The sequence below is a fragment of the Eublepharis macularius genome, chromosome 6 (assembly GCF_028583425.1).
Source record: "Eublepharis macularius isolate TG4126 chromosome 6, MPM_Emac_v1.0, whole genome shotgun sequence".
NCBI lineage: Eukaryota > Metazoa > Chordata > Lepidosauria > Squamata > Eublepharidae > Eublepharis > Eublepharis macularius.
Window position 1 is genome coordinate 126,099,917 of NC_072795.1, and position 14,126 is coordinate 126,114,042.

Below are 14,126 nucleotides of genomic sequence, written 5' to 3' on the forward strand. Positions count from 1 at the left end.
TCCCAACGGCCAGTCAGAAACCTTGCTGGGCATAAGCCCCATCTGCTCTCTAACAACACTTGGTGGATGACAGGAAAGGCGTCAGTGGGCACCGTGATGCCCATGGGCACTACATTAGGGACCTCTGCTTTGAGGGGCAAAAAGTAGGCACTATATTAATTACAAATTAAAACAGATAGAAGGAAATAGTCACAGAATGGCAGCTCTGACTCAAATGAAAGCCAGTAATAGGGTAGCGTGAGGAAGAATGTGAACTTCAAAATGTTGCTGTAATGTTTTTGTCTTAAACCTGCCTTGTATGAGTCAAAAAGCAAAAGTGTGGTTTAACATATAAGTACCGTACCCTTGTATGCAAACACAATAAACTTACCAATATGCAGGTATGTTAGTACATTTTATCTCCATATGTATAGAACCAGAACAAGGTGTGTTTCATTCTAAGGGCCTTCCTCAATAGGATATATTCATACAAAGCACTCCAATATAACTAATAAATCCAAAAAGACTGACCCTGCACAAAATGAAAGATGTTATATGAAACAGACTTGGAGTCAATACGTTCAAATTCTCCCATGAAGAAGCTTAAAGCATAATGAACATTTTTTTCTTTTGCTCATAAATCTCCTTTGGCCAGGTCAGAAGTATTCAAACCAGAGATGGATTCTTACGTCACGACCAGAAATTGTCTTGTATTAGCTGTAAGTGAACACAAGTCTGCAAATGGGACAAAATGAACTACGCAACAGCATGGAAGAGGGCAGGAGATTCCAAGTCTTATATTTTAACAATTCCCAGGTTCCTATTGAAAATCTACCCCACCCCTGCATGCGTGTCATTTGCAAAAGGCAAACAATGTATTTGGCCACATGGGACTGATCGAATCATGGGGTATCAAGATTGCTATGCTATTTCCCCCTGTACCAGAAAAAGTCAATATAGTGCAGGGATAAAGAAAAATTCTGCGAGCTGGACCCCAATTGACCAGACTGGGCTGTGAAGTTTGCTTTGTAATTCCAAACAAGTCGAACCAGTAAAACTTTGGGTGGTGGGTGTTCACGGCATCTTCCCACAACCCAGTCAGTCTTGGACCTACGGGGAGAGGGAGGGAGAGCCAGACCTGTGTATCGACCCTTGCAAAATACTAAAGATGTTTGGGTCTCTCAGCATGTTAGGATGATTGCCCACCAGTTAATTGAAATTGCGCAAACAAGCCAAGAGAATCTTATTACTAAAAAGAAATCTGGAAACCACATCTGGGTCTAATAGTACCTAGTCCAGCTAGATTTCCAAGAAATGAGCTTTTGAGAGTTAAAACTCTCTGTATGACTCCACCTACCTTGTAATGAGATCTTAAGGATACCCCCAATGATTGACTGAGTTCCTATAAAGTTGGCCTTTGGCACAAGTGGAGTCCAAAGCACAGTGTCCATAAGTCTAAAAATGGGACAAATTGTGATGTGCTTCTAAATGTGCCTCAAGATTTGTAGCTTACCCCCTTGGGGTCAGTCATGTAATAATTGGATTTAAAAAAACATGATTGTAATCAATGCCTAATAAAAGTTATTGACTTGACTATCTTAATAATTAACAAGATTTCATTCTGGCATAAATTGTTTTTGGCCTAGAATCTGCTTTGTCAGAGGTATGCTTGTCATGGGTCTTCATAGGGCAGACATTTGTATATGAAGATAAAAATAAAATGCACAATGTAATTATCTCAAATTCAAATATAATCAAGGGAAGAACAAGCTAGCAGTAGCTGGCAAGTTCCCTAAGTTTGCTAAACAGTTATCCTCAGTAATAGCTGATGAGTCCCAAGTTTTAGTCAGATATTTTTCTTTTACTGATTTCAACCTTTCTCCCCAAAGGGGGTCCAAAGCAGCTTACACCATTCTCTTCTCCATTTTATCGTCACAAGAATGCTGTGACTGGCCCACATACTGGAGATTAGAACATAAAAACAACTTTATTCATTTATTCATATGCATATGATATTCAGGTTACAGGCATATTTTCAATGAGTTCTACTGGAGATAGGGCTGTAGCTTTGGCTGTGGCTCAGTGGTACAGCATCTGCTTTGCATGCAGAAGGCCAAGACCAGTTCCAGATTTGGGCGGTACCCATCTCGCCCATGTGTCTCACCCCCTGCCTGTCCATCCTTCCCCTGCCCAGTTCGCAAGCCCTCCCACTGACCATGCTTACAGCTATCTGCACTGTCTGAAGCCCTTTCCCTGATGGCCCTGGACAGTGTATGGGGCTGGGAGCATGGGTGGTGGAGCTCCCAGGGAAAGAGCATGTCGGGGCAGTTGGCACAGAAGCAGTGAGTCCTGCCCAAAGCCCTGGGCCCCAGGAGCTGCCCCACCTGAGGATATGCTGATGCAGATAGTCCCAGGGTTGATCCAGGCATCACCAGTTAAAACCAGCCACGGAGAAGATTTCCAGTTTTCTAGACTAGGAGCGCCCCTCCACTTCCTTCAGTAAGTGAGCTTACTACTCTTCCAATGTGGAACTCCACAGATGCCACGAAGATGAAAACACGGTTGCACTTACCTGTAACTGTTGTTACCTGTAACATCTCTCCCTCCTGCCTCGCTGTGAATTCTCTAGAACCTTCATTTCTGGGGGGTCTCTGGCGGTGGCATGGAGAGAACTAATAATAATAATAATATGTTTATTGCTTTTCCGGCCGAAGCCATAAGCCATACAAACACCAACAAAATATGAACTGTACACTTGAACATACCCAATTCACACAGACATAACTCGTCATTATCACTTTAAACTATCTAAACTCATGAAGATTTTGTTTCTTTATCACCGTGGCTAAAAAGGAAGCCACTATAGCAGAGGTTTGATTGTCAGGAAAGTTATCAGACAATAACACTGAGATTGCCCAAGGAACGAAGGGAAGCTTTTCTTTTAACATAATAGGAATAATAAATCTCATGGAGAGAACTGAGGGAATAGCACCCCTCCTCCTGGTCATGAGATGTTTGGAAAACGCCAAAGGGAGGAGGGGCACTCCTAGTCTTCTAGAAAACTCTGGAAATCTTCTCTGTGGCTGGCCTGCACATGCGCTGTCCCAATTTGTGCCTGCATAGAAGCCCACTCACTGAGCCACAGTTACAGGTAAGTGCACCCATTTAAGGCATCTTCATGTGTTGAATTAGAGATGGCTGCCTCTGGCAGCAAAATGAAACTGTTTAGCCAGTAACAATTGAGGAACTAACAAAATGTATTCAAGCCAGGGCTTTCATGAATCAGATCTCACTTCATTGGATGTCTAAATTTTTTTTTGTTAGGCCCTGTTCACGTTACAGTGAGCGCGCTCATAACCTGCACGTTTGTGTGTAGATAAACCCAACGAGCACTCATTTTAGAAATGAAACCAGAGGACTAGTACCCGGACTAGTACCCAGACTAAATGTGTGATTTAAACTACACCTTCAGCCATACACGTGTTGAACGTAATGTGAGAATTACTCAATGTGTGTATAAAGAATGATCAAGTGTACTGTGGACACAGATTGTAATGTTCACTGTAACTTGAGAACAAGCCTTTAAGGTGTCCTCGGGCTCCTCTCTTCATGCTAGTAGATGTGATCTTCTATATTTGTGTAAAATATATTAATTGGTTTTAGATGGGTGGGTGGACAAGAGAAATAGGAAGGTGGGGGGAAGACTTAGGTGGTCCCTATGGCTGCCAACTCCAACCTGGGAAATTCCTGTGGAAGGAATTTGGGGAGGGGTTTCACCTAGAATCTAAGGTCTACCCTAGAAGTTGCCCTCTGAAATTGCCATTTTCTCCAGGGAACCTGATCTCTGTGATCTGGGATTGCCAACCTCCAGGTGGAAATCTCACCAAGGAATGGCTTCAATAAATACAATGTACAAAATAATTAAATAATGCAGAGATCACATATACTGAAAGTGCAAAATTGCTCAACGCGACGTGAAGCCTAAGCTATCTACTCTACGCCTACCATAAATATCATTAACTATGTAAAATATTACATGTTAATAAACACACTTTCAATATATGAGATCTCTACATTGTTTAATTATTTTGTACATTGTATTTATTGAATCCATTCCCCAGTGAGATTTTCTCTTGTCGGTAGCTTTGTCCGTGGACTGAGGCGGCGGCCTCTGTTTGTGTGTGGTGATGACCCTCCAGGTGGAGCCTGGAGAACTCCCAGAATTACAACTGACTAGAGAGATCGGTTCCCCTGGAGAACAAGCCTGCCTTGGAGGGTGAACACCATGGCGTTATACTAGGGTTGCCAGCCTCAAGGTAGTGGCTGGAGATCTCCCAGAATTTCAACTGGTCTCCAGGCCACAGAGATCAATTCACCTGGAGAAAATCAAAAACAGTCCAGTAGCATCTTTAAGACTAACCAACTTTATTGTAGCATAAGCTTTCGAGAATCACAGTTCTCTTCGTCAGATGCATCTGACTGCATCTGTGATTCTCGAAAGCTTAAGCTACAATAAAGTTGGTTAGTCTTAAAGGTGCTACTGGACTCTTTTTGATTTTGCTACTACAGACTAACACGGCTAATTCCTCTGCATCTATGACCCTGGAGAAAATGGCTCCTTTGGGGAGTGGACTCTGTGGAATTATGCCATGCCAAGGTCTTTTCCCTCCCCAAACCCCACTTTCTCCAGGTTTCAACCCCCAGATCTCCAGGAATTTCCCAACGTGGAGCTGGCAACCCTACGTTATACCCCTGGCAATTCTACATTACACCCCGCTGAGGTATCTCTCCCTCCTAAACCTTCCCCTCCCCAGGTTCTTCTCCCCACACCTCCAAGAATTTCCCAGCCCTGCGTTGGCAACCTTCCTGGAGACCAGCGGCTATTCCGGGAGAACTCCGGGCCGCACCTGGAGGTTGGCCACCGGCGAAGGTGGGCGGGCTCGCCGGGGCGCGGCGGCCGCCCCAGCCGGGCGGGGAGCTGCGCGGCGGGCTGGGACGCCTCCTGGCGGCGGGGGCGCGTGCGCAGTGCACGCCGGTCCCGAGGCGCCCTGCCTGTCCCCCTCGCCGCCGCCATGTTGCTTCGGGCCCCGGCTCCTGGCGGCCGCCCCTAGGCCCGGCCCGGCCGGCCGCTTCCTTCTCTCGCGAGCCTGCCGAGGCGAAAGGGGGAGGCTCCGCCCGCCGCCTCGGCCATGTCCGGCAAGGAGGGGACGCGGGCGCCGGTGGGGGCGCCGCCGCCGCCGCCTCACGGCACCTACGAACGGGCCGTCAAGGGTGAGTGAGCGGCCGGGCCTCCTGGCCTGGGCCCGCCTCCCTCCCGGCGTGGGCTGAGCCACGCTCCCCGGGCTGGAGGGTTCAGGCGTGCTTGGGCCGAAGGGGAAGGATGACCTTTCAGTGGGGCAGCTCGTGGAGCAGAGAATATGCGTGACAGACGCTGTCCAGGGAGGAACTTTTGTTTAAAAATTTCACAACAACCTTGTGAGGTAGCAACAGAGAAGAGCAAGAGTCCAGTCGCGCCTGTAAGACTTAACAAGTTTTGTGGTAGGGTGTCTGAAGAAGTGACCTGTGACTCACGAAAACTACCCTACCACAATTTTTGTTAATCTTAGAGGCGCTACTGGACTCTTGCTCTTCTCTGTTGCTGCAAACTAACACAGCTACCCATCTTGTGAGGTTGATTGCGAAGGGAAGGGGCTTGCGGACCATCTCCCGGTCACCATATCAGGTTACTGTCCTGCAGCTTTGGAGAGGAAGGGTTTAAGTCTCCCCCAGTGGTTCGCTTATTTGCTTTCATGTTAGGCAGACAGGCAAAAAAGCCCTACCTGTCAGACTCCCATCTGCACAGTTCAACCCCTTTAAAAAATGCAACCAGATGCACAGTGTGCAGTTCCAAGAGAACATTTGTGTAGGTCCAAAATTGTGCAAAAAGTTGTGTTATGGTACAGGTGAGGGTTGGGTTGTGGCTCAGGGATACAGCAACTTTGGGGTGTTTATTTATTTTCATTTTTAGTCCTCCGTTCTCACTGGGTCTCAAGCTGAATTACAAATATGATAGAACTATTCAGTCACTTAATGTTGGTGGCAAAATATTGTAACCTTTGAACAATAACAATTTTTGGATTTAACAGCAAAGATTGCTAGTAAAACAAAGCTGTTCAGTAAATCAGCAAATTACAAAATGCAAGAAATCCCTGGTTTACTTCCCAGCATCTCCAGTTTAAAAGATCAGGTAGTAAAAAATGTGAAAGTCCTCTACTTGAAACGTTGGAGGGCCACGCCTGGTTGTATTACACAAAATAGATCAAGTGTTTTACTTAGTAGAAGGCGGCTTTATGTAGCCACAAAATAAGAGTATGCACACGAAGTGCACTAGTGTCTGATGTTAATGCATGCTGCGTGCATGAATTACCTGATTGTATCACATACGTCTTATAGTTGCAAATTTTCCTTTACAAAAGTAGCAACTATCAACAGTACTCACTGAAAGCAAAGATGTATTTCTGGGCTTCTGGTTGTCCTGTGTTTTTCTGGTCCAAATCTAGAAGTATTGACGAATTTCATTTTCACAGCTCTCCCTTGTGTTTATGGCGCTTTCCCGCATTTCTCATATAACGGCAAAGAGAGTTTGAATGAGGTGATGCTCTTCATTCTCAGTGTATATACAGAGGATTGGGGGGCACTAAGGAAATGTGTTCAACAAATATGTCTTATTGATATTTTGGGAAAGGTTAGGAATCGGTGTACAGTTTACTTTTATGCGCCCCTGCCCTTTTCCATTTAGGGGAATCACCTTTTATCAAGTTTCAGAAAAAGTCTTTCAAAGATATCCAGGTTAATATAAGGAATCCTGCTATGAGCCAGATTTGACAAAGCCACAATACAAAGGTTGTTTACTTGGTTGAGCTGCTTATGTATTTATTTAATACATTTATAGGTCACCTTTCCACCCAAATAGGATCCTACAGGTCCAAATAGGATCCAAAGAGCCACCATCAAGGCTTTAACAGCATTTTAAAATGTTATGCTGCATGGGTCTGTGGAAGGCCTTACAGGTACCCAGTATTTATACCTGTGCCCTGTTTCAGTCTTCTTGATTAATTGCTTTACGCACGTCACCTGTCATCTCTGACTCTAGGCACTCCTGTTAGTATCCACCCACTTGGAAAGAGCCACGGGGTGGGAGAGGTCAGTAGGCATTGTTGATGCCTGTTGTTACCTCCCCAGAGTGCTACAGCTCCCACTTGTGTCTCTGGCTTGTCCCTTAGCCGCTTGTAGCAGTGCTACACCTTAGTTTGTTCCCCTGTGTCTGGGAAATACAACACTTGTCTCTCATCTTCTTCTTCTTCTTTTTTTTTTGCTGGCCCACCAACATCTTCCTGAGTAGACTTCTTTCCCAGCACTTGGTCCAAAAAGGTCGTCTGTTCTAAGGCTTCATCTGCCCGTGTTTTGGTGCTCCTCTTTATGGATGCTGTTTTTAGACTCCTTGCCTTGCTCCTTCCTGCTGACCAATCCCCTGGTAATGCAGTAGAGGTACTGAGTTGCTGCTTGACAGCTGTTGTCCAGTGGCTGAGAGCAAAAGAAATCGAACAAGAAGGAAGTGATGCTGGTTGGAAAAGCAGAGATCTTGAAGGACCTTGTGCTGCCAACCTTTGATGGGGTTCAGTTGACTTCTGGCTGATTCACTTAAGAGCTTATGGGTTATACTGGATCCAGCGCTGCCGCTAGAGAAGTAAGTCAATGCAGCTGCAAAAAGGCCTTCTCACAACTCAGGCTAGCCAGGAAGATGGTCCTCTACCTGGACATAGCTGACCTGGCCACTTGGATTCATGCCACGGTAACATTGAGACTAGACTACTGTAACGCACTCTTCACAAAGCTGACTCAGAGACTCCAGCTGGTGCAGAATGCTGCATATCATTTACTTTCAGGAGCTAGACGGAGCACGTATATCACTCCCATTCTGCAGTCACTCTGTTGGCTGCTCATCAGTTACCAAGCTCAATTCAAGGTTTTGGCTGTCACTTTCAAAGCCCTTCATGGCCTTGGCTCCTCATATCTGTATAACCACCACCTTCCCTATGTTTTGTCACAGCAGCTTTGCTCATCTGGTCAGGGCTTTCTCCAGACACCACCCTACAGTTGGGTAAAATCAACAGTTGCGCATACATGTGCTTTCTCTGTGGTAGACCCCACTTTATGAAATGGCCTGCCTGAGAAGGTCAAGAAAGTTCCCACTCTCCTGGCCTTCTGCAAACGATGCAGAACTGTATTATTCAGGAGAGCTTTCTACTCAGATTATAGGGATGTGTCATAAGAAATAGCTCAGAGAGATGCCTTGGTAAGGGAAAGACTGTCTATTGGGTACAGTCTGTTGATACAAATATGCTCCTACTGGGTAGATTCCACATTGTTAAAGATGTTACGTGAATTAGTTAAGCTTTGTTTCAAAGAGGTTTTGTCTCTGTGTTCAGATTTAAGTTTATTTTGTTGATCGTATTGTGTTTTGTGCAGTGAATGTCCTAGCTATTGATTTGCACTGTGTAATCTGCCTTGGGCCCCAGAGAGAAAGGCGGGCTGTAAATAAAATAAATAAATAGTGGTAATGTTGTTTCAGGAGATAGTGTGAGAACAGTCTCAAAGGTGTTAACATGCAGAACTCCCAGTTTGCACTATTGCTATACTGCAAAATAATGCAGTACTTGTCACTTTGGAGCCATGAACCTCTTTGTTTATGTTATCCCAATTTTATATAGCTTCTGTGGATGAGAGTAAAATCAGCTTTAGATTCAGGTTTAGGTCTCGCAGGCAGCAGATCAGATAGTCTGAACTGTCCCACTTGAGACTGATTTACGCTTTCCATACTTTTTTTTCTCATAGAAAGGTAGATGGCAAGGAGAGGAGTTCTAGCCTAACATTCTTCTGGCATGCTAGCTTTCTGCGTTTAAGGATCTGTTTTGGGAGTGGAGGGGGTTTCTGTCACAGATGGTCCAAAGTGAATTTACTATAGGTTTACTACCTGATCTGTGAAAACTGGCTTTCATTACTTTGCATCAGAACTTGAAGGGGTTTCCTGAATACAATAATAAACATTACTGAAAAGTTAACAGTAATACAAGTTTTCAAAAGTCTTAGTAGTTCTACAGTTTAAAAAACAATTTTTTAGCATTCAGTCTCTCGTTTTCTCTGCACCCGTCTTCCTTATTTTTTAAACTTAAAATTGCAATTTGTTCTTCAATTTCGTTTTTTCAGGCAAGTCTGAATAGAATTTCATGTTCAAAAAGTTCCCTGCTCTGCCTTTTTACAAGTTTTATGTGTGATTATATTCCTGTTATTGAATAGTGAAACCACAGTGTTGGATTCTTACAGCTGTACACATCACTCCCCATTGACTTCTGTATGTGGTAGCTAAGCAAATGTCACCTTAATCTCGCCCCCCCCTCAGCTTATACCTATACATGTTTACTCAGATATAAGTCTGACTTTATTCAGAAGGCTTACTCCCACATAAGTGTGCATAGAACAATAATCTTTATTTTTACATGAGTAGAAGTTATTTGGCCAGATCACATCTAAAATCCTGTGGAACATGGAGATTCTTGGTTTAGTGTTTAGAAGTTTTATATGCTTTACTTTCATAATCTCTTTAGTGAAAACATTGCTATCATTTAAAATTATTACCAGATACTAAGAGACTCACTGAAGAATGACCTGTCAAAGATGTTCAAGTCTTTTTCTCTTGTATGGGAATGGCTGGCGGCAATGTTTCTCCTTTGTTTTCTTTTAGGCTTGGAATTACATTCTATTTGCTTGTGTTTGTTGGTTATTGATATGAAATGGCATGTTCTGTTGTGTTTGTAGAGTTTCCATGTAATTTAAGATTTGTTGCTTTTTTGTGGCTTGTAAGAACGGGCCTTTTAACTCTTTTATTCTAAAAGCACATGTTTTGAATTACAGTTTTAATACAATGACCATGATTTAGTGTTTATTTTTTAATACAGGGAAACTGAGAAATTATTGTGGCATTGTAAACTTTCAGGGGGTTGGTTTCTGGACCAAACTACACATAAGTAGTTGTATGTGCTTGTGTTTTGGACCAACTCCATCTTGGGAAAAGGTAATTTGCGGTGGGAAGGTGGCTGGAAAAGCAGGATTTGAGTCTTGTTGCTCCATAGAGACCAACAAGATTTTCAGGGTATAAGCTTTTGTGAATCAAAGTTCTCTTCAAATAAGTTTTTCATAGATGCTTATTTTCTAGAGTGTTGTGGCGACCCAGAAAGACTAGTTCTTGGTTCAAATAAAATGGTCCAAAATCTTTTGGAAACTGGAATTATTTTTTGTATGTATTAATATCTTTAAACTGGAAGGGTCTGCTTTATTTATGTAGTTGAGGGCAGGAGTCCACTTAAGTTTGAGCTCAGATATGACTTAGGGAGCTAGTTAAAAAAATACCAGCCCAGCTAAGAGTCTGCTGAAATTGCAGCCCCCTTCTGCTTTCTCTGGATAGGTCTAGTGTTGGGTTGTGATTGTAACGGCCCCAATCATCGTTTGGTAATCTCTTCTTAATCCCCAGTTTAGTATTGGCCTGCCTTTAAGTGCTTTACCTTTGGTGCTATAGGAGGAGCGAAGTGAGAGGAAGAGAGCTTGATGCCCCCAAAGGGTTCCTACTCCAGTCTGTTCTTTCCCTTCTGCACTTAGAATTGCATGTGGAGTCCTTAAAAGAGAGAGTCACAGTCAAGGCTCGCATGGTCAACTAATTTTTTGTCTGTTTGCAATGTTAGATTTTAGCAAATCCGTAGTCTGCCCTACCAGATTTAACTGACTGATGGTTCTCCTTGGCTGTTAGAAAACGGTACGGAAGCAGGTGTTTAACAGCACTGCAAACACTGACTGATAGCAAGATACTCTTCAGAATCTGTTGTTTCTGTAGAGTTCCTACTATTAATTTTAAATATTTTTTTAACTTTACATGTGATTTCACTTATGCTTAAAAACACATGCATTAAATTCATTGTGGTTAAATGACATGTTTCTGACCCAAAATGTTTTTTAATACATTCTGTTTTACTTAATGTCAGCATTTAGCTTAATCTTTCATTTTCTCTCTCATCTCACCCCCCCACCCCCATTGCTTCATATGGTTAGATCCTTCTGAGATCTGTAGAGGTTTTTTGGCTTTTAATAGTCTACCCTTTGTCAGTAGCAAATTTTGCTATATTGTGGCAGCACACATTATATCTGTCTAATGTTCAGTTGCCAACATCATATTCCACTCTCCCTACATGTCACATTGTAGTCCCAACTAAGAAACTAGGAGAGATGTAGGGAAATAGGCGTAGGTTTGATTTCTTTTTCCATTTGTGGCCATCACTAGGTCAGGGAATATTTAACTCCAGCATCTGTGGTATCACCTTTAATTTTTCTCAAACCAATGGCTGTTGTTCATTCCTGTGAAAAAAGCAAGACAATGCATCCCTGAGAGTGGATGGCCTGGCTCTCATTGACACAAATTGTGCAGATAGTATAATAAATGTATGTTCCTTCCACTCTTATCCTTCTCATTTTTGCTGCCGCTGCGACAAACCTTTGGACAATCCAATTCCTTTTCTTTCCTAAACACTCCCCCCTCCCTTTGGGGCAAAACTGTGTTCATGTTCAGATTCTCCCCCCCCACACACACACACAGTAGAACATTTTAAATAATACTGGTGGTTTTCTTTACATTCCAGCTGTTCCTTTCCCACCAACTCATCGATTAACGTCGGAAGAAGTATTTGATTCAGATGGAAAGCCTCGAGTTGATATTTTGAAGACCCACTTAATAAAAGAAGGCCGAGTAGATGAAGAAATTGCACTTAGAATAATCAATGAGGGTGCTGCAATTTTAAGAAGAGAGAAAACCATGATAGAAGTTGAAGCTCCTATAACAGGTGCATGTTCTGCATAACCTTATGCTGTGTTCAATGCTGCAAATATTAGTGGGAGGGGTGAATTTCAGTAGAAGCCCTTTGAAACTGAATAACTTAATAATTCAGGTCTTGGTGTTTGGGGTATAATGAAATAGAACTGAAGTTACTTTCTGGGGCGTTGCGTATAAGCAGCAGTTTATTGTCGCTTGGACGGAGTATCTTTTTTGGGGGGGTCTAAGCAAAAAAGGCCATTTACAGTGAAATTCTAAACAGAGTTACTACTTCAGTCTAAGCCCATTGATTTCAGACTGGAGTGACTCTGCTTAGAATTTCACTGTTAATAGACTAGTAGAATCTAGAACAAAACTTTCTGAAACTGTCATACCGTTTACGCTTTTAAAATTGAATGTTCACATTTTCTCTAAGGCTTGATTGTGTGGTATTAGTTTGGCTGTGTGTCTAGTTGTAGAATTAACCTGGTAAAGGTTGATCTCATATAGATGTTGGGCTCTTTATAATTGTTGTTAGATTCTTACGTTTTGATTTTTTGTTAGATGCTGCACCCCCTTTTTCTAGACATAAATGCCTACCACTTTTCTGAAAATATTACAGTGTACCGTGACACCTTGAAAATGAACTACTTTATTGTGGCATAAAAACCCAATAAATGCCCTGCTAGGTCAGACAAGTGGTCCATCTAGTCCAACATCCTCTTTCACACAGTGGCCAACCAGTTGCCCTGGAGACCAAAAAGGGCATAGAGATCTGTGGGCCTAGGCGGGCAGAAAGGCAGTGTAAAATTTTTGTAAATAAATTGTAAATGTTGCCTTCTAGCTCTGGTGATGAGAGGCTTGCTTCTGTATGTGGAGGTTCCCTTTAAGCCACTATGGTTAATAGCCATTGACAGGCATATCCTTCATGAATCTGTCTGTGGTGGTGCAGCCCTTGGGGGAGAGTCCACAAATGGCATTGCCGCTCCTGTGATGGCTCGGCCAGATGTAAACTCAGCTGGGTAGGAAGAGGCGTTGGGACGCCACCAGAAGAGCGGAATGCATCAGGGGAGATGCATGCCTCAAAAGGAGGCCAGTGGTCCAAGGAGGGGACAGTGAGAGTAGCTGGAAGTCAGGGGCCAGGAGACTGCCCTGATGATTTGGTGGAGGCTGCCAGAGGGAAGCAGCAGCTGGAGACACAGGCTTGTGGGGCCAGGAGGCCAGAGAGGCCTGGACAGGTGCTTAGGTGGGCCCTGAGAATGAGGCGGGGATGGGACAGAAGACAATCACTCCATTCTACCTATGCTTCCCAGGTGGTGAGAGAGAGGGCCCAAGAGAGAAGGCCATGCCAGCCAGCAGAGGGTTGTGAAAGGTGGCGCGGGGAAAGTCCTGGGCAGGGAGTGCATTGGCTGATAAGGCCGAGGATCAACCACAAGTATTGCTGGCTGTGGTGACACATTTGCCCTAGGTCTGAGGCCATTGCATAGCGCTACCACACTGTCTAATCCCCTTTTAAAGTCATCTTTGCTGATGGCCCTCACTATGTCCACTGACAGGGAATTCCCCAATTTAATCACCCATTGGGATTTTTTCCGGGAGATCTTGGGCTCTGGAAGGGGGCTTCTCATTCTACGTTCCACCTGGGATGGATATTGTGTAGAATTTTTTGCTTTGCCTTTCGTCATGACTGTATTTACCTTTGTATTTAAAAAAATAAAACAAAACTGTGCCCGTAGTAGATCCAAATTCTGCAACCTCAATAAATTATGCATATTGAGCTTTTTTATTTGGTTTGATGAAAAGAGAAAATAAGCAATATGTGGGCTTCAGAAGATGAATTGATTTGGGAAAACACATCTTAAGCTGCTTGGAGGCAAAAAAGAATTATTAGTTGGTTGACAGTGCAATCGAAAGAGCACTGTCCTGGGAGTAAGCCCCGTTGAGTAGACCTGAGTGGGGTTCTGAGTAGATCTGCTTAGGGTTGCTTCCTGAGAGTTGTGTTTTGATCCACCATGCACTGTGCAGCATGGTAAACAGACAGTATAAAATTCAACAGTGGTTCTAAAATACTCAATTCCCTGTAACATTGCTTCTTACGAAAAGTTCTGAGAGCACGCTTGGACACTGCCGGTAACCTAACAAACAGTTTGCTGACATTTGGCACTTGGAAATGTTTTTCCAATCCTTTTCACAGTGTGATCATTGGCTGAAAAAGAAATGCATAGTTGTATGTTTGTCTTCCATAAAATGTGCA

General features: G+C 43.5%; 1 protein-coding gene across 4 annotated transcripts in view; it reads left to right on the forward strand.

Annotated features, from left to right (window-relative positions):
* The first annotated feature begins 5,026 nt into the window (after positions 1 to 5,026).
* Positions 5,027 to 14,126, forward strand: part of PPP3CB (protein phosphatase 3 catalytic subunit beta) — a 44,283-nt gene continuing 35,183 nt past the window's right edge. For all 4 annotated transcript variants that reach the window (XM_054982568.1, XM_054982570.1, XM_054982571.1 and 1 more), the window contains exons 1-2: positions 5,027 to 5,250; positions 11,703 to 11,903. In XM_054982568.1, coding sequence (XP_054838543.1) covers positions 5,169 to 5,250; positions 11,703 to 11,903 — 283 coding nt within the window. In that variant the 5' untranslated portion in view covers positions 5,027 to 5,168. The remainder of the gene's footprint in view (positions 5,251 to 11,702; positions 11,904 to 14,126) is intronic.